At 44.2% G+C, this 25,428-nt stretch overlaps 1 protein-coding gene across 1 annotated transcript in view; it reads left to right on the top strand.

Moving 5' to 3' along the window:
* Positions 1-25,428, top strand: part of LOC146182480 (vitellogenin-6-like) — a 48,284-nt gene that overhangs the window by 6,339 nt on the left and 16,517 nt on the right. The window contains exons 3-16 of the mRNA XM_084577611.1: positions 1,166-1,300; positions 2,379-2,516; positions 3,209-3,373; positions 6,723-6,862; positions 10,571-10,751; positions 11,871-12,067; positions 12,577-12,745; positions 14,140-14,304; positions 15,247-15,441; positions 18,147-18,364; positions 19,178-19,284; positions 21,589-21,863; positions 23,240-23,360; positions 25,201-25,420. Coding sequence (XP_084433737.1) covers positions 1,166-1,300; positions 2,379-2,516; positions 3,209-3,373; positions 6,723-6,862; positions 10,571-10,751; positions 11,871-12,067; positions 12,577-12,745; positions 14,140-14,304; positions 15,247-15,441; positions 18,147-18,364; positions 19,178-19,284; positions 21,589-21,863; positions 23,240-23,360; positions 25,201-25,420 — 2,426 coding nt within the window. The remainder of the gene's footprint in view (positions 1-1,165; positions 1,301-2,378; positions 2,517-3,208; positions 3,374-6,722; positions 6,863-10,570; positions 10,752-11,870; positions 12,068-12,576; positions 12,746-14,139; positions 14,305-15,246; positions 15,442-18,146; positions 18,365-19,177; positions 19,285-21,588; positions 21,864-23,239; positions 23,361-25,200; positions 25,421-25,428) is intronic.

Below are 25,428 nucleotides of genomic sequence, written 5' to 3'. Positions count from 1 at the left end.
GCGTTTCAACGTCTAGGCGACATATGTGTCTCGTTAAATTGCGTATTTTTCGACACGATTTTATCAATTCTGGATTAAGGTGACACTTTTTCAATGAACTAACGAGAAAACCTACGCTGCTCCGATGTCGCCCTAGCCCATAGCCTATACCCTACATCCAATTTCCCTCTCCAAAGTCAAATCCCGCCCTTCTACTTCCTAGGGGAGATTACGGAGAATTTCTCCGGGCCCGCTGTTAGTCGCTATGGAGAATTCCCCACGTTTTTTGAAGCCTTTGGGTGCTTTCGCCTACGGGTGCAAAACACAGACCAAGCTTGTCCTGTCGGGACCAAATCAATTATGTTCGATTGAATTGAGCCTGTTATATCTATTGGCACAGGTCTACTTTACTTTTGGCCACCTCACCATATTTAGTTGGTTGGTGGGGTTTAACGTCCCAAAGCGACTCAGGCTATGAGAGACGCCGTAGTGGAGGACTCCGGAAATTTCGACCACCTGGGATTCTTTAACGTGCACTGACATCGCACAGCACACGGACGCCTTGCTTTTCGCCTCCATCGAAAAGCGGCCGCCGGGGCTGGGATTCGATCCCGCGTCCTTGGGAACAGTAGTCGAGCGCCGTAACCACTGCGCCACCCCGGTGGGGTACCTCACCATATTTGATGATGATGTATCCTCTATTGCGTAAACATGTATGGCTTTAAACAGTCAATTGAGTAGGATATGCGAACGCATTTGCGCACAAGAGGAAGTTGGTGACGAAAACCAGGGTGCATAAACCACTGTATCTTCATCAGAACCTGGCCAATAATCCACTGTCATTATCTTGCCATGTCATCATGAGGGAAGAAGAAGGATGGCGCATTGCAGGCGGCGCATGGGGCGATCCGCTGATAGTTACGACGTTTCGCTCTCGCTTCCTACGGAAAACTCTTCAGTTTGACTCTGCTCCACAACGACGTTTATTTTTTGTTTGTTTAGTGCGAAAGCATTGCGAACGAATATACAAGCGTTTTAGTGTTTTCCAACAACTAAACGGAACTGAATAACGAACGATATTTTGCCGATTGTAAGCTGTTGCGAGCCAGTGCGCGGAAAGATTGTAGTCATTGTCACGTGGTGTGCGGATAATTCGCATGCAGCATCTTTTGTATTCTTTTTTTAGATTTCAGACTTCGTGTTCGACCAGTTTCACGGCGAAACAATTGACCTGAGGACCCACGAGTTCAACTTCCACCATGACGATGCGCTGACCGACTACCTGGAAAGGCCCTTCGCCGCAGCATTCAAAGATGGCAAGGTGCGTTTCCGCTTCCGAAAGGAAGTAGCTTCAAACACGCTGGCACTCATCCGACGGCACCTGCCTTCCGATTAATTTTTTTCACGATTCTGCCTAACCCATTTTTCGAAGAGAATAATAGGTAAGGATCATCGATCTGCATTCGCTTAGATTCCTTGCATTCGATAGGTGTCTCGTTAAAACATCAAGCACTTACCTATGACATCATCGTTATAGAGGAAGATGTAAAATTGTGTGTGTTAGGACTGCACAGTCTAAGTTATGACTGCAGAGGAGCTCAATACTTTTTTTTTTTTTTTGTTGCGCCACCTATTAAGGGCAACCTTTTCGGGTTTGAAGCTTTGCCGGAATGCAGTTACGTCAATCATGACAGCCCTGGAGTACACCACTTCGTGCAATACTTAAAGTGACGTCGCGTCTGGCAAGACAGTGAGGTCGCTTGAAATATATGAGACCAGGTGGAGGTCGCTCTCCCCCCATTGCATAATGAAATGCATCTCAGTGCATTTTTTCTCTTTCCTTTTTTTTTTTTTTTTGGCTGTTTGCGATTCCCATCAACGCTTTCATTCCGATCGTTTGCATCTCATTCCTTTTAGTTCCATCGTTATATGCTCGGTGGTCGCTATATTATGCGCCTCATATTTTTTGTTTTCTCTGGCTCTGTTATATTCAGTCTCTTTCTCTCTCTCTTATAAATGGAGTCCGAATTATTGACCAAGTTAAGATATTTAATTCATCAAATTAGTAGAGGGGTTTTTTGGAGGAATGTCCTGAAAAAATATAGCGTTCGGGAAGTCGTTAAAAAGCTCAGAAACAGAAACCACATAAACCTGATTCCAAACATAAAGAAAGTTCATCCTCTTGGCATTGTTTCCTCTGCGTGGTCCATGCATCCGCTGAATGGTTGTGGATGCAAGAGAACGAAATGAGGTTTTAAGAAGCATCACAAGAGGAAAGTGAGTAGGCCCTGGCCGTTATCATGCGCGAGGGAAGTGAAAATTGAAATAGAATCACGCGAGTCCAGGATTTGGTGTGTTGCGAGCATCTGAGCTCATTGTGCACATCGATCTCGGTGCAGTTCGAGCACGCTGAATTGGGCAAGGAAGAGCCCCTCTGGTCGCACAATATCAAGAGAGGCATCCTCAGCCTGTTCCAGCTGGACCTGACCAAGCGAAGCCAGATCAACCCCCTGGGCAACGAGTTCGTCGTCACCGAGGTACGGAAACAAATCTGAGACGAATTGCTTTGACACTATCAACTCTAATACAGAACGACGAGTCAAAAAGCACCATAAGTGTTCGTAGTAACCTAAAGGCGTGATTTAATCAACGTAGCGTGGCCTTTCTGCACATTATTGAAAGCCGATAGGGAAAAAAACATTAAGGACTATACCAAAAGGGGCTATGGTCAAGATTATTGGTTTGAGACTAAGAACGCAATTCAGAATTAGTTTAACCCGTGCGAATAGACTTTTGGTAGAACCGGGCTAGGCCTTCTAGTAACAATATGTGGCAGGTGAAAATAAAAAATGCGCACAAATAAACAGGACACGAAAGGGCGCTAACGAAAAGAAAATATACAAATTTGAACAAGTTACTAAAACAATAAGGTAGTCACTGTAGACAAATTCATTATGCTAGAAAAGGAGCAGTAAGCGGCGATATTTCAAAACAAAATATCAGGTGCCCTAACTTACCAAAAAAGAATTTTCAGCGAATTATTGAGCTACGCACAGCAGCGAAAAAGGAGAAATCTCTCCCATCTTTTCAGCATTCGGGCATGCCTGTTGGATGTCCCGCCAATTAGATGAACATCAGGCGCCGGTGGAACAATCTCGTTCTTTCCATAGCGGCTAAAACGAAGTTACCCAACCTTTATTTCTTTCTTTCTCCCCTCGATCGGTGACAGGACGGTCTGAATGGCATGTGCCACACGACCTATGTGGTGAGCGAGGAAGAAGGTCGGCTGGAGGTAACGAAGGTCAAGGACCTGGAGAAATGCGACCGCAGGCCCTTCCACTTCACTGGCACGCACAAGGGACGTCCCTGTGTCGGCTGCAAGTCGGAGAAATGGGTGAGCACAATCGCCTCGGGGCGCCACTTTTGGTTACTCATCTTAAAAAATAGAGGTAGCCAGACTGCCTTGCCGTTGCTGGCAAGCGAGTGTGAAAACCCTTGGACGCCACTACAGTGACGGCGACGTGTTAGATAGGCTTTGGATGTACAGTACGGTCCACTCTTAAAGGGAACATGAGGCGACGTTGCTGCCGCCCTTTGCAAAGCACTCCCGAGAGAGCCAGCTACAAACGACGGTATAATGTGCTTGCGCAGTAAGCATGGCTGACTGCTCTTCCTGAGCATGCACTTGGTGCTATCCCTTCTTGCCAGCGGTTGGTGGCAGCGCTTTGGTAAGGGTTTAGGCCATACGATCGCATGCTACCTTTAACAGTGGACCATACTGTACACACAAAATGGCCCTCGCTTCTGTGGTCGCAACTCTGTACTCTTCCCTAAAGGTGCACGAGCGACAAGATGTGCTTCCAATGCTAACCACACGAAGGTAGTTACATGACTTCTCGATGGAAGGGCATATAGTGCGCTTTAAAGGAGTAACCGTTGTAATTGCTGTATTGTGCAGCACCAAACTGCAGTACAGTTACACAAGCGGTTTTCTTTCAAGTTATGAACAAGTATCAAGTTTATGTATTCAAGAGCAATACCTGTAGCGACCTTAATCAATGTATTCTATAATTAAATATTTTATTTTTTACTATATACCATATTGGTCAAATAGGTCATAGCAATTACAGTGCAAGACTAAAAATTCGAGATGGGAAAATACGCTTTATACATTTAAGCATTCCCCATGCGCGCTACAAACTCTCTTTTTGTGCAAGGGGAAAAAAATATGCTGTTCTTATACGTTTCTGTGCCAGAAAAATTTCAACGGCTTTTGGTCCAAACTGTGCAATTGATTAATTTATCGTGATTTCCCATCTGAACCAATAGGTATTGTGAGCTCAATTCCTCTTTCGCAGCAGGGAATTATTGAATGTCAATTCGAGAGAGAGAGAGAGAGAGAGAGAGAGATGGGAGCATGGTTCTCGCTTTACGAGGGCTGGATGACATACATTTTCCTCGACGGCCCAATGCTGAGTGCATCTTATCGTTCTCGCCTTCCTTTAAAAGTTGGTGATAAACTGACATCATCATAAGTTAGTCGTGACGTAACTTCCGACTTGTTTATCTTGTAGGCATGCGGCGCCACGCACCCGCCAGAGCATAGACTATCCTCGTTGGACAACGTAAACTTTTGCGAGAAACGAAAGCCCATTTCGCCTAAAGTAGCCCTCCATTGTTTCTCTTCTGTGTGGAGCAAAACAGTGAAACACAGGAAAACTTAATCCAGTTACTATTCTCAGTAATAGTTGATTATCCGGCTATATTTCACTCTATGAGCTCGTATTCAGAAAGAAAAGGCTAATTTATCAGCTAAAAACATTTCGATGCTTTAACGGCATGATCCGGCAACACCTTCATTCTCCTCCCTACTAGTCGGGGAGCAATTTAAACGATGGTTTGGCTACAAAGTGTCTGTGAATGCTTCCTCGAAAGGCAATTTACCCAGCCAAAACGGTAAATGATTTCGGTGAAGTTATTGGTACTGCGTCAACGTTACTGTACCCAAACATTTGCTGTCACCTCTCGGCTTTGTTCACCGCTAGATTTCCGACTATTCTGATTTAAAAGCATCTCATAATGCCACCTAAAATAAACACGCCCCCCAGGGAGTGTTAGTAATTTAGTTTCTCGTGAATTTTATAGAAGTGGTAAAAAACCTGAAGAGTTGGATTTGTTCCTAGAAGATTCTTTTAGCTGAAATAAAAAAGGTTCAAGGACATGTGGCGCCGTAGCAGACGTGCCGTAGCTAAGGTGCTAAATTCATCTACTCTATGGATATTAGAACGAGGACATAAAAACAGGAAATAAAAATATTGTATCGAATCATTCACCGTGAAGTTAGCCTTAATAATGAAACGTATCTGAAAGCTCCATGTAGATTGAACTCCCTTCTTAATCATCTCAAATAATTCGACCATATTTGACCCAAATTAACGTATCTCGCTGATATTTTCACCCTGATTATATTGAGCTCTGGATGGAGGTAACCGCTCATGTTACAAGCCTTCAAGGGTAGCAGCATTTGTAAATTCACTTAATGACTCAATTTAGAAATAAAATTGCTATGTTTGTTTGTGTAATTGACTGCAAAATATTTCTTTTTATACAGAGGGTAACTGTACAATAGTGTGAATTGCATCACTGTCTTATGCTCTCCTGTATTACATATTTGAAGTGATTTTTCGTTTTCTTGTGTAAGCTTATGTTTGCTTTTGCGCGTCCTTATATTGATCATCAAGTGAGGGTTGACCGCATAAATAAACTGAGCAGACAAATTGAACCGAATCCTCCGTTGGATGTTGGTCCAGAAATGCATCCCTAATTCATTGCGCCGCAGAAGCAGCGACAGTAGGCATTTTTAATTTCGCTTTATTCGTTTTCAAAAGGAAAACGAAAAAAAAAAAACATAAAACAATTTGTCCAACATTTCAACGAAATTGAAGTATGCTCTATTTCTATTTAGAACGTGATATACGATAATGAAATAGACCTGCCCAGGTTTTCTTCGCAATCCGCTTAAATTATCGCGAACCATTATTCTAAACGCACTGGCGCACTCACCCCCTACTAAAACACAATGTTTCCTCGCGCAGTTCCAACCTTTTGCTAAATCGATTAATAGATAGCCACAAAAACGTTAATCTCTGATCACATATGGGCTGAACCTGCCTCCAGCTCCGTCTCAACAATAGCTCCGTTGTATCAGGCAGCTATTTCTTTACGAGGAAGACTAAATAGGAAAGTGTAGAACAGCAGGAGCCGCTAATAATCGGACGACACCAAGTTCGTAACTTGTTTTCCGATATGGAGTACAGAAAGTATGTGTTTGGTGTAGCTCCAGCCAGCCTCTACAGCGGATGTCTAGCTGAAATATCTTAGTCTGGGAACAAAATAAAACTCACTACGTAAAATATGAACCAGCGCACTGTCCCTGAACATTTGCAACAGTGATGGAACTTAGTTTTGGTAGTACGACAAACACTTCATTATTTGTCTAGACATTCTATGAACATTGTGTTGCATTGCTTTCTTTATGAGGGCAAGCTGCAGGTGATTTAAAGGGTTGATTTACATGGACACCCGCTGATGTCCACAATGAACACTAGCGGATACTAGCTGGTGTCCCTTGTGCCTCTTCTTCTTTTGTGGCTGTGTTTTATACAGCCAAGAAAATCATTCTATATGGCGCGTGAAGTCTCTTTATTTCAAACAACTAGGCTTCGTGGTAATTCCGCTTGCAGCTGCCGTTGACAATGACGTCGGAGGTGAAATACCGCCTTAAAGGCAGCCGAGAAAACTACGTCATCAACTGCGCCTGCGGAACCTCTGACCAAGTGCTGGCGCCTTATGGGAACGGCAAGACCTTCCATGTGCAAATCAAGTAAGAATAGTGCAGATATCGGTGCTTAAAATTTTGCCAAAAATAAAGGTAGTGGGAAGAAAAAACGTGCTTCCTCGAGCTAATCTACTTAAAGAAAAGTTCAACAGTAAAAAGAAATTTTCTCGTCCCGACCACCGCAAAGATCCCAAAATCTACCTAAGAGAAGATTCCTCCAGACCCTCTCGCCATAAGCGCTGTCTTATATGCACAAATTCTCATTTTTTCCACGGACAATTGCAGACTGAAACGCCCTACCGATTGACTCGCCATTTTTATCACCTTCCAATTGAAGTGTGATATGTTCTATTATGCGTTGTTTTCTTTGTGTTATCAGTTCATCACTGTGTGAAATTATTTATTGTTTTATTGTTTTCGAGCTGGATAACATCTATTGTATATGACCTCTCCTGCTTGGGCATTGTATGCCTGCATTATTTTTTACATAAATAAATAAATAAAGATGTGCCACATAGATGTACAGTCTTTGTCAAAACTATACAGCCCAAGGGGTTTTCTTCTTAGCCCCGTAACGGGGCTCAGTACGCATCTGCACCGTTCGAAATCTAGTAGACGACAAATCTAGTCATCATTCTTCTCTTTGCTTACCTATATACTCCAGTATTGCTTCCAGGGGCTTAGTTAGAGTGCTTAGAAGCGAACTCCTTGGGCCGTATTTTTTTGACAAAGGCTGTACATGGTCATCCACCTCTCTAGCTGGAACACGGTCACTGTCCTCAAATCTCCAATGCGTCCGACGCGGCCGCATATGAAAGCAATGGGATGCAAACACAGAGCGACCTGGCGGTGGTGCTTAGCATAGCCTGCCCCCTGGCCTCACATGCGCCGCCAGATAGGAGAAAATGGCACTTTGTAGACAGCAATCGTTGTTGTTGTTGTTCTCCTCTAATGTGCTGGCACATACCCACATAGGGGGATCGGCCAAGAATTGGGGTGCAGAGATATTAGATTTTGAGATGTATAACTACATCGGAAAAAAAAATAATAATAAATGCTAGGGAATAGAAAAGGAAATGTAGATATGATAAACCAAAATATATAATAGTAAATACTAACGCACGCAATCGTGCGTTAGTATCGCAATCGTGTTTAAGCTAAAAGTGAACGACCCTGTACCTTCTTCGTTTCTAAAGCTTTTTTTTTTTTTTTATAACGGCATAGCCAACAGGGGACCGGTTATCACGCGACTGCATCGCGACTCTCTGCGACTCACTTTTTTGGTAGCGATTTTCTCTTTGTATATCTATCCTCATTTTTTTATTCTATGTGGTTTTGATCTCGCGGTAAATGCAAGTCGAGGTAAATTGAGACCGCGCCAAGTGCGTAATGGTCCAAGCACTATTTCGCCCAACTGCGCAAAGATGGCGCCCCATAACAATAACGCGACGCTTGTCTAGTCACACTGCGTTCACAATTCTTTCCATAGAGTTCCTTACGCTAACTAGAGGGAAAGCTGAGGGCGCTGCACTTCAGCCACCATGGGCGCGCTAAGAATCATGGGCCGCTGTGCTACTTGTTGCGGGACAGTCGGTTTTTCTCGGGTACGTGGAGTGGCGTTACTGCGATGTTTTTTTTTCGTCATCATCATCATCATTTGAAGGTGCGTACATAGACCGCGAAAGCCATAGTAGCGAAGGCGCAAAAGCAGACGTCGCCAATAAATGGCTTCTGTTTTCAGAAATGCCACTAAAAACTTCCTTAAGTGATTGCACAACCATAAATATTTTCATAACATTTTTTTTATTTCAAAGTTTGCCTATTAAGTTCGAAATATTGGTATTTGTGCTGCTCAAAACTAAGCCAATAGGAGAAAGAGCCGTCGCTTATATTGGATAAATATCACACTTGCATGCTGTTTCTCTCTCTTTTTGCAATTTACAGTCACAATATTCAATCTTAGGACATTATTTATGGTAAACAACGTTTATCTTTGCATTAGTTTTGGCCAAAAGTTGTAGTTCTGCACTCGGTAGCTCTCCGGCCCGTGATGCTTTGAGCGCCCATGGTGGCTGAACTTGCCGTCTGGAAACTCCATGTAAACTCCCATAGACGGCAGCACAGCTTTCCCTCTAGGTAAGAGTAAGAAACTCTATGTTTCTTTCTCTCTTTAAGGCTTAGGTCATTATAAGCTCATGAGTGTTTACAGGATTTGTTCGCCCGCCGAGGATGTGACACCATCATGGTCGAGAATGAACTGATTGATGAGTAAAATAATGGTTGCACGAGGTAGTGTGGAAAAAAAAATGTTTCAGTGTGAAAAATTTTGTTGATCAGTAATGATTATTTAGAGCTATAAAATTCATTTTCGCTTCAAAATAGTCAACGACATCGACATAGTGTGCGCGCGGCAAAACAACTATGGACGTCGAGATGTGCAAAGTACGTCCAAATTGTGCAAAAAACGCGCAAAAACCTTGCAAAGCTTAAATGTCAAGCCTAGTCATAGCGCTGCAACATCGAAAACAGTCAAGACTAAAAGAGGGGAAAAAGTAGTAAAAGAGAAAAAACAAGGAAAACAGTAAAGAAAGGAAAAAACACAACCAGAAGAGAAAAAAAGTTTAAAGAATAAAAAAGAAAAGAGGAAAAGAAGGAAAGAGGAGAAAGAGAGAAAAAAGAAGCAAATGAGTGCAGAGTCGCAGGAAAGACTTCCGCCTTATTGCACTTAAGAGAGATCGAAATGCCTCCAATGAATTTTTGCTCACTTTTAGTCCTTCATTATAACACCTTCGCCAAAGTACGGGAATCGCACCCTTAACTCCTGCCGTCGAAAAAGCGTAGTGTGCACTGTTCAACCCTTTAAGCCTATTGCAACCCTTTACGTTACACCCCCATGAGGCAGTAGGCAGTGAAACATGGTCCACACCTAAACAAACATTTACTTATATTCCAATCAAGTCCATATGCCAGAACCACCTTTATTACAAGGAAAAGTGTAGCTAGCGAAAAAACCATATCAGTCTCAATAACCTCATACACATGTCTCATACTAAACTCATACAAATCTCCAAAACCTCATATATTTCTGATATATTGATTGATACTTGTGTGAGATGATATGAGATTGATGCGAGTTTAGTATGAGTTTAGTATGAGAAACCTATATGAGGTTATTGCGACTCATAGGTTTTTTTCACTGGGGTGATCTCATGTCCCCCACTTGCCTCCTTAATGACTACTAAAATAATTGTAATAATAAAGGTGAGTAAATGTGTAACAAGTCGAATTCCTTCTTTGAATCAACGCAATAGACGGTGTTATATTACAATGGTCGCGCAGCTTCGCTATCGAAGCTGCCTTGAAGACTTCGCGATCCAGCTGCTCTTTGTGTTTAACCAGTACATAGCATTTGCAGAGCTCAGCAGGCGTACATGTTTCTTGACGGACAGTCTCTACAACTGATACCTAGATTTCTGCAAGCTTGGTCAAAATTCGTTTTGAGTTCTAAAAGCCTTTCGTTCAGGTACATGCCAGTCTGTCCTGTGTATGACAAGCACCTGAGGCGCATATCGTGGCTGGTTCATGGCACGATGGCAGGAGTATGAACAGGTGCATGAACAAAATGAAGGTACAGTTAGGTGCGTGTGTGTGTGCAAGGGTTATGTTTATGCGTAATTAGTAGTAGACATGAAAGCTGGCACGAGGCTGGAGAGTGGGTGGCTAACGGGCAGCCCATGTGGGTCCCTTTCACAGCAACACAGCTACTCTCATTGATGAACATGACAACGCCGCGGAGATCTCGCTTCCAGAGGTGGAGAGCCACGAGCGTCTGTCACACGTATTTCCCAAATCAGAAGACGCCGTCAGCGGGGTGGAGCTGCAGTCCTCAAACCACTACGTCCATGAGTTCGGACTCACCGGAAGCAAGGAAACGGTAATCTGATTACAAATTTGAGAGATGATTAAGAAATCGACTTGCTTCAGCATGCGTGGTATCGAGTAATGTAGTGGGCATAATCAACTAAATTTCCAGCTTATTGGTAACTAACCTCCTTGATGCTCAGAATGTCAGGAAGGCGAACCTCAAATATACGCGGTGGTCTTGAGACTGTTCCTTTTTTGAGTATTACAGCTCACATACGTCTTGGTGTCAACCCTCTCAAGGCGGCCGGTCATTCGTCCGGATTCAGCCTGCACGACCCCCCCCCCCCCCACACACTTCCTTTTTCGACAGCTTAGAATAGTATGTGGACTAAATGGAGTAGCCATGCAGGCCGTCAACGATATGCCGACAGAATGACACGAATAAAGAAATTCTATTGTGGAAGAGCGGAAAGCAGTAACTAGCACAGTGATGACTTCAGTATGATTTTCACACAATCACCCCTTATCATCAAATCACTGAATTGTGTAACGTTAATATACTTGAAACATAAAAACGCCGTGCTGAACGGTGCCGTACGTTCGTTCAGAAAAGATTTCATAAGTATCACCCACAAAAACGGAATGCGATGCGCTCTGCACTTTTAAAAAAGTCTTGAGCCTCAACATAGGTGCAACAGCGAGGTTGTCCACAGTGCTTTCTTCCCTCACCAGTGTACAAAAATATATTGTAGCTTTTATGCTAAACCAAGAATTACGTGTGTACGTCAAGTGTATTATCCGTGCTACGTCCGAAACGAACACGAAGGCGAAATGATGCAGCTGAAATGCCTGAATGTCAATTAGAGCACTTGAAATGAAAAGAATAATTAGAATATTCGGTGATACGTAATCATTAAATTCTGACTCAAGTTTCACCTTAACAATGCTCTCATTCTGAACAGCTGTACTCGTACTAAGGTTCCTTTTGCAAGCGATGAGCATAGAGCTTTACATAGATATTAAGCGTTAAAAGAACGTGAATAAGTTGCATGACGTACAAGATATACCATCTTAGTTCTTGAATATTTTTGTAAGGAGTACATATTATCGACACTGTACCGTAGAAACAGCCGAGCATATCGAGTGGGGGCTATTTTCCTTTTTTTCCAACTGTGTCTGTTCACATCAGTTTATCGAGGGACTGAAAAGGCTGGCCAGCGTCGAATACAACGAAGAGGATTACAAGAACATGCGTGACAAGCCAAGCGCAAGCTTGCTGTTCCTGCAGCTTTTCTCCAACTTCTTGACTTTCTCGTACGAGGAAATATCGGACACCTACAACCAGCACGTGCTCAATGCACCCAATGGAAACAAGAAGCACATCAGGTTGGTATACCCCCAACTAGCAGCTTCCGGTATTCGGCGTCAAATGCCTCAAAAACCGCACTTGAACTGTAGCACTACCCTATATAGCGATCCAGTCTCAAGTGTGCGTGTATCAAATGTACCAAATCAAATTTAGGAAATGTATCAAGTGGGAAGTGTACATGACCGACGTGAGAATCTTGCTGATCCTCGCTGAGTTATCCATTGGGATGAAGCCGAAAACGAAACAACGTGATTACCGCTTTGCGGCAAGAAGACAGCAGCACTACCTAAAAAAACAACCCTATTCAATAATGTATTACTTAACATGCACTGTGTAACGCAGATGGAAGTTGTTTTCTTAGGGTCATATATACAGTATACGTTAGGAAAGAAGATGTAATCACGGGGGATAGAATGCTAGATGGAGAGATCGTGGTGGGAGATGGGCTAGTGCGCGGAGAGGGCCAAATTGGGAAATGTCTCTGTCCTTGCTCATAACAATGGCACAATCAATGCACCCTTCACAGGAACGCTTTCCTGGACCTGCTGGTCGCATCAGGAAACAACCCCCACATCGCCTTCGGTCTGAAGCTCATCAACGCTGGACAACTCAGCCTGGACGAAGCGGATCGCCTGCTGCTCAAGATGACTAGCAACCTCAAGGAGTTCAGCGTCGCTGTAGTCAGCGAAATAGCGGTGAGCAGATGTAGGGTGGGGTAAACTATATGCTCGAAACGACGGCGCAGAGAGAAGAATTGGGTCAGCTGGATAAACTCAGTCTCTAAAGCGTTCATTCTTTTCCCTTCAGGTGATTCCAACCCATGAAAGTTGGCCGAGTTGCAAAAAAAAAAAAAAAAAAAGAACGAGAGAACACGAATTAAATTTGAAGTTCCCCTCACGATCTTGACGTGCCACCAGTTCTACCGGCCTCCAAATGTTGAGAAGAATGTTTAATGCATTTCTGCCTTAGCTAACCTACCCATTTGGTTTGAGTTTTATTTTGTACCCGTTTTACGACGCGCCTGACTACCGAGAAGGTGTGGCAGACTTAAAAGGAACTTTGCGCTTTACGTTGACATGACTTCTGGCTTACGTTGCAAATTTCAACTGGAACTGCGGAAAAATAGGCCCATGCAACTTAGGCTTATGCTTAAAGTGCTGCACACACGTCGGCACGTTTAAACAGTTGGCTTATAAACTAGTCAGTATTCATTCTCTGCGCGGTGTGATATGCCAAAGAGCAAAAAAAGAAGCTGGATAGCAAAAGAACAGAGGCGGCTTCCTTACATTACTTATTCATGCCTTTCTTTCCTGCCAAAGGCAGACTTTTTCGAAGAAAAAAAGGAGCTCAGATACATTTATATTGCGTGTTCTCTGCGTGGACCATTCTTAATCGCTTTCAAATCTAACAGCACTAGCGTCTCTTGGGCGGTGTGCCCAAGCATTGCAATTCCAAGCGCGAATATTCCCCACAAAAACTTGGCAATGAAGGGTTCTACGCTTTTACTTGCAAGACGAGACCCACAAACTCGCGCTTTTGGCGGAGCCTGAAATTTTTGAAAAAAGAAGAAAAAATTGATTGATTTTTCTTCAGGCTTAGCTTGACGAGAAGTATGAACAATGACGTGGGACACAGCGCAGGTTTTCATTGGGAAAAAGAGCAAAGGGGCCTCGCGGCTAAATCCACCATTTATTTTGAAGTCGCCCTCTTCTGGTAAGCCTTTCGTGTTTTACTCATATTTCTTCGCTTCGCTGAGCGTACTGGTCTATAACACTGGCTCTACAAGTCGAAGTACAAAATTTCCTTGCCTCCGTAAGTCTCAAGTGAAAGCAGGAATTTCGGCAATTTTTACATTTCTTCATATACATGTTAGGAGACTTACGTGACGGGCAGTGTCAACGCCTACGTATTCACAAAAAATGGAAAAGTTAACTTAAGCGCGGTAGTCGGCTCTGGTACAAGGCGCCAACTTCTCCTTATACGTCCATGTAAAAATAAACAAATTGGCGCTCTTTGTCAGGCCACCATCTCATCCGTAGTGCTGCTCAGAGGCTGTTTATTACATGCGTGTGACTGCGCTTCGGTGCAGAGTGTGTGCAACTCGGAGTTCGTGTCCGCCAGCGAGCCTCTGCGGTCCACGTGCATCCTGGCCGTGAGCGCGCTAGTAGGCGGAGCCAGGTGCAACCGGGCCACCAACCTCCTGGAAGCAGACTCTGGACTCTGCTCGCCGCACATTGTGGAGCTCTTCTTCAACGTGAGTGCTACCCCTATTATCTCCTCAGAGCTTTTTGATTGTACCAGTTTAGATGACCCGCCTAATGAAATGACCAGGTTTAGTGTCTATTTGGGTGGTTTTGGATTGTAGCGCCTTCTAAGAGCGGCCAGAAAAGCTTTGAGCTGTTGCCGCCTTCGCCTTCTGGAAACCGATTTTCTTTTTCTTTCTTTGCCTCTAAACTATCGCTATGGTTGTTAATTATATTATATTTGATACTGCGTCTCTTCAACTCAATTTATCTGCCAGGCAGCTCTTTTTTATCAAAACTCTGACAGCTTGCAATTCAAACACAGTTTACTTCAATCACCACGGAGGCCACTACTATCTCTAAACAGCCGCATTTCGACCTATAACGATCATATTTTCCGTATACGTGAACCCTATGGGAAGTTTGTCTAATAGATAATGTTACACAGTAATGCTTCCCCTGGGGAAATAATCAGTGATGACGATGTGAGGATGTTGCCAATATCTGGTAAAGATATGCTTACAGTCAATTGTTATCTATTTGCCTTGTTTATATAATATACTCACCGTGGAACATCTAATTGGTTGTATGCGGAGTGTATGTATGGCTTGGTATATAAGGGCACAGTGCGTGACTTCAAAAAAAAAAAAGATTAGGTTTCACAACCAACTTAAGGATGCATAGAAATAAGGTAGTGAAATTAAAATTTTATGCTTATATATCCAAACCAACTAGAATAACATCTGTTTTTTTTTTTTTTGTTGTTGTTTCATTCTGCGTACGGGCGCAGTGAAATAGTGAAATAGCCAGTATCTTTTCTTCGTATTAAAGAAAAACGAGAGAGTTACGAGCCCTTGCATCTTCTTTTCATGATTCGAAGCAACCGGGCATAAGGCCTTTAGAAAAGATTTCACGATTCGTCAGACATTTCAGTGTGTGCCCTTTCATCGCAGTACTCGGTGACGCCTGATGATGTGCGGAGCCGCTCTGAGCAGCGGGTCACCTACTACATGAATGCGGCGGGAAACCTGGCTACGTCTTCGGCTGTGCGATACCTTCAACGCTTCGCGCACCACCACCAGCCCATCACACGCCGCACGGCCGCCCTGTGGGCTCTGACCCGCACCGCGCCCTTGAACGCAGCCCTGGTAAGCTGCTCTTCTCAACCTTCTCTCTCTTCCATTCTCTCTTGCCCCGCCGGGGTGGTGCAGTGGTAAGACGCCCGACTACTGTGCCGGAGTACTCCCGCTAGCGGCGGGGGCTAGCCTGTCACTGAATGTTTATCTGTTGTGGGCCGTCGTTGCACCCGCCACCGCTTCGGTGGTGGTGGACGACAGCTGTTGTTGCGGCGCGCGTCCCTCTTCCTTTTCTTTCTTCTCTGCTTTCCCGACTACTGTGCCGGAGTACCCGGGTTCGAACCCGACCTCGGCGGCTGCGTTTCAATGGAGGCGAAACGAAGAGGCGTCCGTGTGCTGTGCGATTTCAGCGCACGTTAAAGATCTCCAGGTGGTCGAAATTATTCCGTAGCCCTCCACTACGGCTCCTATTTTCTCTTTCCACTTTCACACCCACCTTCCTCCCTTCCCTTAAGGCGCAGTTGAGGTATCCACAGAAAACAAGTGAGACAGTTACCATGCCTTTCCCTTCCTATAAATCAATAAATCTTCCCTCGTCGATTATTCTAGAGCCCTCCACTATGCCACCTCTCCCGCATTTTGTTTTCCACTTCCTTTCTTCCCTCATGCCAAGCTTAATGTGTCCACCGATTTAATGCGCCTCTCTTTACATAAAAAACGAACAATTTTTCCCACGTCCTTCCCTTCTCATACGGTGCGGTTAAGGTGTATTTAGAAAAAAGTGTGGCAGATACCGCGTATTTCCTTTCCGGTAAGTCAGTGATTGTTATTATAAATAATTTTACCCTTCACTGGTTATGACGCCCTACTACTGAACAGGAGAATCCTGGTTCGAACCTGATGCCGGCGGCTGCTTTTCGATGGAACCGAAACGGAGAGGCAGCCGTGTTCTGTGCTGTGTGAGTGCGCGTTAAAGCGTTAACTTAACTTACTACTTAGTGTAGGTGCGTTAACACCACCTAGACTAAGTAGTGTAGGTAGCGTTGGTTAAAGATCCCCAGGTAGTCTAAATTTCAAGATCCCTCCACTACGGCGTCTCTCATGACCTGAGTTGCTTTGAGACGTCAAACTCCATAACGAAACTAGACCTTTCTTTCACTTTTCACTTCCAGGTTCCTCCCATTTATTACGGCGCTATTCAGGAATCTATATGAAGTGTGACAGATAATGCGCTTTCCTTTTCTATAAACAAATTATTATTATATTATCATAATTATGTTTTGTCGTTTTGTGACGATGTGCGTCAATTGCCTCTACCGAGAAGGAGACCGTTACCGGGAGCCGGCTCTCTTCGTAGCCTGACGCATCCAGTACAGGACTTTCTTCGTCCTGTTTCTTTTCGTTTAAACAATAATGCCTTCACTGCCTAGCTTCAAAGCATTTATAGTATTGGCCTATGAATCGGCCACTGAAATGACCGGGGCAGCGAGGTGTAATTCTCTTTCGGTTCATTATAAGCCAAACAAGGTGCACAAAAGCTCAAGAGTAAAGCCTGTGACACGCACACACTGCACACGATCCCCGCCACCAAAACAGATCCGCAGGTGGTGGAAATTATTTCGAACCTCTGCCTGCGGTATCACGTTTTCTCTTCCTTTTTCCATTAGTGCATGTTGCATCCCTTGCCACGAGAAATGTAGACCGCAAAGCGGAAACCTAGGTCTTTCTTTTCCTCAAAACCAAAGCCCCCTCTCCCCGCCCCCCCTTCGTGTGATCAATTGGCAAAAACAAAAACCCTTTGAATTCCACCTCCATTACAACAGCAATGAAAACCATTCTTTTCTGCAATGAACTTGGACGTGTGCAGTGAGAGCATTTGCGTCGCTGCATCTAATAACGAGATGTAGGGTAGTGATTGCTGAACGGTATATAAAACATTGCACAGTTTCCAATGCAGCGAGGTCATCCGTGAACGACAATTACATTACATCATTTATTATTATTATTCTCGGTAAATTATTGTCTAGCAGCAGTGTCTGTAAGCACTGGAAAGACATTTCAAAGCTGTCGACATTATTTGTAAAGCGTTCAATTTAATTAAATTGATCATCTCTGAATTATTTTTGACATAAACATAAGAAGCTTGGAATTGCTTCCTGTCATGTATTACACGCAAATATGTATCAAAGTAACTGAACAGAAAGTGAATAGAAAGCGACGAAACGTCTTCATGCCAAAAGAAGATTCAATTCCAGCTTCCATCAGGGTTAACAGTTTGAAATTAATCGCACATGTAATAATAACAAAAAGCGGGGCAAGACTACTGTTTGAAGGTTAATCAGGTCAGTAATAGTCCGTACAAATAAGATTTTTGCTGTCACTGAGATAAGTTTACGTGCGGTGCCTGCTACGTTTGCAAAACGGCTGGTTTGAGCACTTTAATGACATCTGCAAATGCACAAATTGATAGATAATAATGTTATCAGCATGTCTACCTGCGTCGTACCGCCCATTATGTCAAAATATGGACGGTATTTTATGACAAAAGAAGGAGGGTAAGTACATGCCGCTCGTAGACGACCACAGTAGCAGATCCAGGGAGAAATCAGCATTGCGATAATGGCCTCCAAAAAAAGTAGAGATGCGTCACAACTGATACAGACACGAAAAACGCCTGTTATTAGCTATAAAGCGCGACATACTAACCGACTCTACAAGAGCAATAATAATAAAACCAGCTTTCTGCCTTCTAAAAAAAAAAAGTGTGTCTTTCGCAGGTGCGCTCTATTGTGCTGCCCATCTATGAGAACACGAGCGAGCCGTTGGTAGTTCGTGCTGCAGCTTTCATCAACATCCTGCTGACGGAGCCGGACGTGTTCTTGCTGCGCCACATCGCACGCAGCCTCATCGACGACCCCAGCGACCAGCTGGTGTCCTTCGTCAGCACCACCTTACGAGGAATCGTCGACTCCAAGTTTCCTTGCGCGCATGCCATGTAAGATAACCTTAGAGCTGCTACTACTATATCTTACAACACGCGGTACTCGTGACAAGAGTAATCCATGCTTCGTTCAGCCTGGCTCCGCCTGTGTCCTTGATGAGACTCTAAAGCACCGCCTCAACCATAGAGGACCACGTGAGGAAGTGGTGGGGAATAAATACTCAGAGCTTATTCTCTTCTTTCTTCTTTTACATCGCATCGGTTCACACCCCACCAGACCACACACCACACTCCATCGCACAACCGCACCAAACAAAGCACCACAGCGCACCACACAATCACAGCCTTCAAGGCCACACCCCGCGACGCCACAGAAAACCAAAACCAAACCTCACACGCCAGGCCAGGCCAGGCCAAACCCAAACACCACACCTCACCTGCTCATCGGCCTGCTCATCGCATCACGCCGCAAAAAAAAAAAAAAAAAAAAAAAAAAAAAAAGAAAAAGAAAAAAAAATCTCGCCACTTGACACGACATCACGCCACGTCAGACCATGCCACGCCACGTCACCCTAAATCAAACTACGCACCGCACAAGGCCACATTGACACAACTTAAAATTACATTTGCCTTAAAAGCATTTTTAGTGTGTTTGATTACTGTAGATGTGTTCAGGAAGTGTACTGAACGGTGGCTGATGGCAAGGCTTGTTGGAGGTCAATAAGATGTTTTTGACCTCTAACGGGCTTAGTTATGTTTTTAATGATGGTGCTGGTAAACGGGCTGTGCGAACAAGCAATCTAGTATACCCAGCAATCCCTGTGCCTTGGATGGCTAACAAGCGACGCTTGTTATTTCGCTGCGCAGGGCAGAGAAGCTGCGTTATGTGCTTCCTCTCTGGGACAACGTGAGAAGACTCAACAAGCCAGTGGATATCACACAGTCAGCAACGTACACAATGTCGGGATACAGCCGTAAGTTGCACACAAACCCGACAGTTCATATTTCTCTCTCTCTCTCTTTCCTCTCTCTCTTTTTTAATTGCGAATGTACGACTTGCCAGGATCAATTCGGAAAACTGAAGCTTTGACCTTTGACCTCAGTTCACCCCCCCCCCCCATAAGAAAAGGTCGTGCCAAGGGAGCGAATTCGAACCCAGGAATTAACCATTAGCAATAATAAGGAACCAAAAACTATTGCCGCAGCCGATATCCACGCTACCTTTATGGCCACTCTCTCGCGCTGAGCATTTCGCGTCGTCATTTATAGCAGCTTCCGTCACTGCACAGTGTATAAAAACTTAATCCGCTATCACATTGCCTCCTTAGGGTGCGTTAAAAGGTCCAAAAATTGCATACTGCAGCGATATTAAGGTCTCCATCAGCGATATAGACAATGTTTGCCTGAAGCCTGACCTCGAAACCCTTGCGTTGAACCGAAAGCGAAATGAATCGCTACGTGCTTTGACATGTATACTTTGCATCTGAACTCTGTGTTTGGCTCACGATGGCCTTAGCTGCCTATGCACCCCAAAATCCAACCGAACACAACTTCATATTTGGACAGCTTTGCTAAATCGGCTACTGCCTCTTTCTGTTAGCTGTATGGTCCCTGAACAGTAAGCTCAATGAACAATCAGAAGAAACGTAAGTTTTTGTTCAGTTAGCATAATATAACCGAAGAGGTGCACTCCCTAACCGAGTCTCAGATAATGTAAGTTAACGTGTTCAAGCCCATATGACATTATTATTCATTGAGAATATGACATAGCCCCGTATTTAAATCTGGTAGATTTAGTGTTGCACGCATGCACACAAGTTCTATTTTTATCTGTCCTAATAATAGTTCAGTGCTTTTAAGAATGCCCGACGGGGAAGCTTAATTTAATTAATGAGTAATTGTTCAGTACCATCTCCACGAGCGAGGTCATACGTTTACAAAGAAAAGCTAGACAACTTCTTGAGGTGATTTGCATTTTTAAAAAATTCGCAGTATGCCTAATCACGGTAAATGTACAGTGAACAAGAATGTACAGCGTAGTAAGCGAGAGGGATTCCGCACGGGGTGCTTGCCTTTGCAAATAGAGAGCGAAGAGGTAACGCTGCTGTCGCCCTCTCTTGAACGCGTTGCTATGGCGCCGACTGTGTCTCGAGTTCGTCAGCAAACAACAAATCATATCCTTTTTGGAGCGCAGTTTATGATCCGCTATGGTTTTGGACAAGAAACGGCAGCCTATCAAGTGCCATAGTAATCCGTAGGTTTCTGGAGACGCTGCGAGCGCAGCTTCATGAAAAAGGGGCGAAACAGGCGATGTTTTGAGGGGACCTGGGGAGACCCCCGTCTGCAGTACTACATGTTTTAGTTCGCTGTAGTGTAGGGCTGGCTCGACTGTGTCAGCAGCATTTTATGAAGAATGTGCGTGGTCAGATTTATGATTTAGCCATCACAACGGCCTCTTCTGAGGCTATCCTGCGATTTTGATGATTGTCATTCTCTAATTTATCGTTAGGCGCCTCCGCTTCTGGACATTTTCACCGCTAGTTCCCTCTCAAGATCGCATTTTACCTCGCGCCATTGTATCTACACAGCAAGCCTTTTAGTGCTCCCGCTGTAAAAAAAAAAAAAAAAAAAAAAAGAAAAAGAAAAAAAAAAGAAAGAAAGAAAGCAAATGTGTGTCAGTAGTCTGACGTATCCGAAATAACTGCCCCAATAAAGTTACCAGCATTTCGAATGCACTTTGTTCACACTGCGTTTCCAAGGGCTCGAAAAATTTATAACAAAAACATGAAAGTACTTCCATTGACGTTTCCTTGCAACTATTCCACAGTAAAAATGGCTGAACATTTTGCGCTAGCTAAACCTGGTTGGGCGAGACGAAAGCATCGTTTTCCTTTTATCATGCTTAGGTTTAGATATGGGCAGACATTGGTGTGCAGCAATTAAATTTGCCGAGACTGTGGAGTCTAGGACGCCGTCGACTACAAGAGGGAACACTGATGCTGTATCTGCCCTCAAAGGTCAAGTGGTGGTACATCCCAAGGGGGTACCATAATTAAGCTATGGACCCACACTGCGACATCTGGCTCGTTGAAGGACAAGCGGCCTGCCAGGTCGACTTTAGCTGACACATGGCGTAGTGAAGCTTTCACTTCAAACATTGTGGGCACTGTTCGGTGACTCTTCGTTCCTGAAGTTTTTCTCCGTGCAAGCAACTATGTTCATGATTCCACAGCTGCTGTCCTGTTGGACAATATACTTTGACATTTCCTTCATCACAGATCAGTACGACACAGGCAGCCAGACTATCGTGTCCATCATCCGCTCCGAAGACAGCTTCCTGCCACACTCCATCTACGCCAGCAGCCAGGTGTACGGTGCAGGCAACGTGTACGAGCTCTTCGCACTCACTTTCGAGCAGTGGGGCCTCGACCGGCTGGTAAATGCCTTGGTGGGCCCGACGCCCGGTTCTACCAGGAACCTGTGGAATGTCCTCGGAAGACGCCGCTTCACTCGACAGGCCTCCGAGACGAACCGCAAGCACATTGAACAAGCGGTGAGCGTTGGGAGGCCAAGATAGTAATGCTATATGGCCTCGAAAACTGAATTCCCAATGTTCTCGGAAGACAGTGAAGTTTCTAATCATGACATTCGCTAGTAGGGACAGATTTACTGTCTAGAGTTTGTCGTAGGGGCTGCGCTGAAGCGGGAAACATACTTTACAGCTATCGGATCTTACAGATTTTCTTGTTCTTCAGAGCCTTCGTCGCCTAAGATTTCTTCAGGACAGAATACTTAAGCAGTGATCAGAACAGATGCTGTCTATAAAGCATATTGAAGTTAGGATCGCATTATTTTAGCCGAGGAGGTTTAGACACAAATATTCCGCAGTAACATGAGCACTCATTACGCCCCGGGACCCTTGAACTTGAAGAAGGGATGCTGCACGAACTGAGCCGAGCCTCCGGTGCCAAACGGCAAGAGAGCCAATAATAACAATAGTTACGGGAGAAAAAGGCCATGTAATTATATCTGTCATTATGGCCGCCAAAAAAAAAGCGCCAATGTATAAAATATCACAACTAGAAGTCAGTGCCTTCTGAGCATGCTAGTCCCTATCCTAAAACACTAATAAAACCGATATCTGAAGAAGAGGCCAGCAGCGTCGAGTTTCGGTAATGCTGAGGTTTGAGCAGTTTTATTTCAATTCTGAAAGGCACAATTAGGACACAAGTACACATAAAATTAGACCTTGTAGTGCTTTGGCCTGCCTGTACTTTAAAATCAACATGTTTCCGCTGTACTCATCATCATGGACTCTACAATGGCTGATGTCTAACTCATCCAACTGGTCAGCACAGGAATATCCCGGCATGACTCTGCGACTGCTGGCGATACCATCACACATGGAATGTAGCCATAGAAAGCACAGTCAATTACACTGACGAAAGCTTGTTCAGCACAGAAAGTGACATCTGTAGGCTGGAGTTCAACTTATACAAGGATGCAAGCTAAGAGCTCTAGAGCAAGCAACCTCTCCGAGTACGCTGTTTTAGACAGGACTCCAAAACCTTAGCAGCACAAGTGCCTCAAACGAAAACCGTTGCTGGTATTACCTGTAGTCTGTTGGTGTTAATAGCCTATACTAATTAGTTAATATTTATTCGTGCTGTTAGCACAACCTTTAGAGTGTCTCTGATCACTTTGCATGCTTCTTCATGTTCCAGAACCGAAATAACTTCTGTAAATACAGTATATCGTGACTAGCCGGCGAATTTATCACTCTCTGCCAAGCCTACGCTGTCTCTCGTTGACTGCGCTTTCATCGTTCGCCGTTCGCACTGACGCACTTGATACCACTGAGAACTGCCTTAGCGTGCTACCAGTCAAACGGTGTTCCTTTTCTGAGGAGCCCTTTTCTCTCCTTCGCAGCTTCCCATCGCCGACCGCGCCTACGAGCCCCTTTACGGACGGCTCAACCTGCAGCTGTTTGGGCACACCGTGAAGCTGATGCAGTTCGACGAGTCTATACTCTCGGGAGTCCAGGCTAACGGTGAGCAAAGTTCTTGGAAATTATGCTTAATGCAGACGTGTTACAAGGCCTGAGGTTTCACACTTGTTCGCTATGCCCGAGGTGCTGTCTCTGAAAGCTGTAAGCAACTCATTAAACTGGGACGTCGTACCCTACTGTCATCGCGCCAAGGTAACGCCATATGCGGGTTGAAAGCAATGGACATTTTGTGCGCATTTCAGCAGGATGAAGTGTGAGAAAGACGACGGGAAACAGAGCTTGAACAGGCCAGAAAACGAAGTACACGTATCGCCACCGCTGGTCGTTTTCGCCAGCAAAAAACAGGTGACGTCAGAACAGTTTGCTTGGTGGGAATTACCAGAGGCAGGGCTGAACCGCCGACGCCCAATTAATGTTGGTGATAACATAATCACGGAGGGTTATAACAACAGTAGTGCGAAATGATTGACTGTAAAAAAAAAAAGAAAAAAAAAAGCTCTGCGTTTAACCTGAATATTCTTAGTAATAAATGCATGTTTTGTGCCGACCAGACATCACCGTAGCAGATATAATCATAGGTTCCATATTTAGGAAGAATGAAAATTGATCTGAGGTCGCACTAACCAGTCAATGATATATTTATTACATGTCATAAAATAACAATTCATTGCCCGTATAGGCATCTGTCACTTGAACGAGAAACTTCGCTGGCATAATTGGATACATAGCGTCACGAACCGCGTTGCAAGTTGTACTCGTCATACATCGTAAAAACATATCGGTTTTTGTCGCATCTATTAAAGAGGTTAAGTATGTTTATGTTTTCTTTTCAGTCACCTTATCATGAAAGCTATTCGGTAACTGCTTCTCAAGAAATAAAGAGACGCAGATAGGAAACTGAAGTAGGCCTGGTCACAGCGTGCCTCGTTTTAATCAGAAGGAGACAATTCTTACCAAAGGTATAAATTTCTGAAGGTAAAAATAAGAGCTTAAAACGAAATACAGGTATCGTTATTGCATACATTCTTTCGTAAGTAAAACGCCTACACTGATATCGACCGTTTTTCGCAGACTTCGGAAGCTTTGCTACAACTCCGCTCACTTAGAAACTGTGGAGGCTCATCCTTTTCAATGAAGTCATGATATTTGATCCATGGGCAGAAATATTTAAAACTAAAACGTTTCTCTGTAATAAACTTATAATTTCCGGCGAGAGCAGCCTCAACAATGATAACATAACCGGGAAAAACCTACATATAAAATAAAGAATACATTTCCTATGATTTCTTTGTTGTCAATAAGAGTTGACTTTATTTGTAAGTCTCTCATAACGAGCCCATCTTTCCCTTACATTCGTTTCCTGAAAAGCCGTACAAGGGAGTCAGTTGTGGTAGCATTGATGTTATGTAGCGTAAGAGGCTACCACCCTCCCAGTCCGATCTCATTCGACGGGACATTCGAGGTAATAGAGAACGTACTACGTTCGCCACTATGATGCTGACGAACACTCTCAAGAATTTGTCACGCGCAACAATAGACACCTAAGAAAGTAAAAGACTGAACAGCCGTCACCACGGCTGACTTGCTAGAGCACCGGTTTTGAAATTCAGGAGGTTTGAGTTGGGATCCAGCGGGCCGCACACGATTGTTTTATTTTATTCTTTTAATCGAATATTTCTATGATTGCATCATAACTTCGTACTGAATAACCCCAAAATTCTACTTCGCTTTCCTTGGTTTAGATGGCTCTCATGAAGAGCTCCTCGTTTCCATATATTCCCTTTCAAAATAGAAGTGTTTACAGTGAACACTTACTGCATGGAGTAATCCTCACCATGCAATTGGAGGGATTGTAATTGAAACTACGCTGTCTTTGCGGCAGAGCCTCCCGTAGCCACGGTGGCTCGCGCGCTAGGAGAGGAGGTCCATTCGAAGCACTTCAATCTCGTCGAAGACTTGATCGTGTTGGTGCCAACAGAAGTGGGCTTCCCTACTTATTTCGACGTCAAGACGGCCGAATTCACCTACGGAAACCGAGCCAAGCTGGACTTCGAACATACCGAGGATGGAAAGTTCGTGCTGGACTTCAAACGCCACTTTGTGTGAGTTT

Source organism: Amblyomma maculatum, chromosome 8 (genome assembly GCF_055883805.1).
Source record: "Amblyomma maculatum isolate TAMU_Amacu chromosome 8, ASM5588380v1, whole genome shotgun sequence".
NCBI lineage: Eukaryota > Metazoa > Arthropoda > Arachnida > Ixodida > Ixodidae > Amblyomma > Amblyomma maculatum.
Note: the sequence above shows the minus strand (reverse complement) of the source record. Positions and strands in the feature narration are given on the sequence as shown.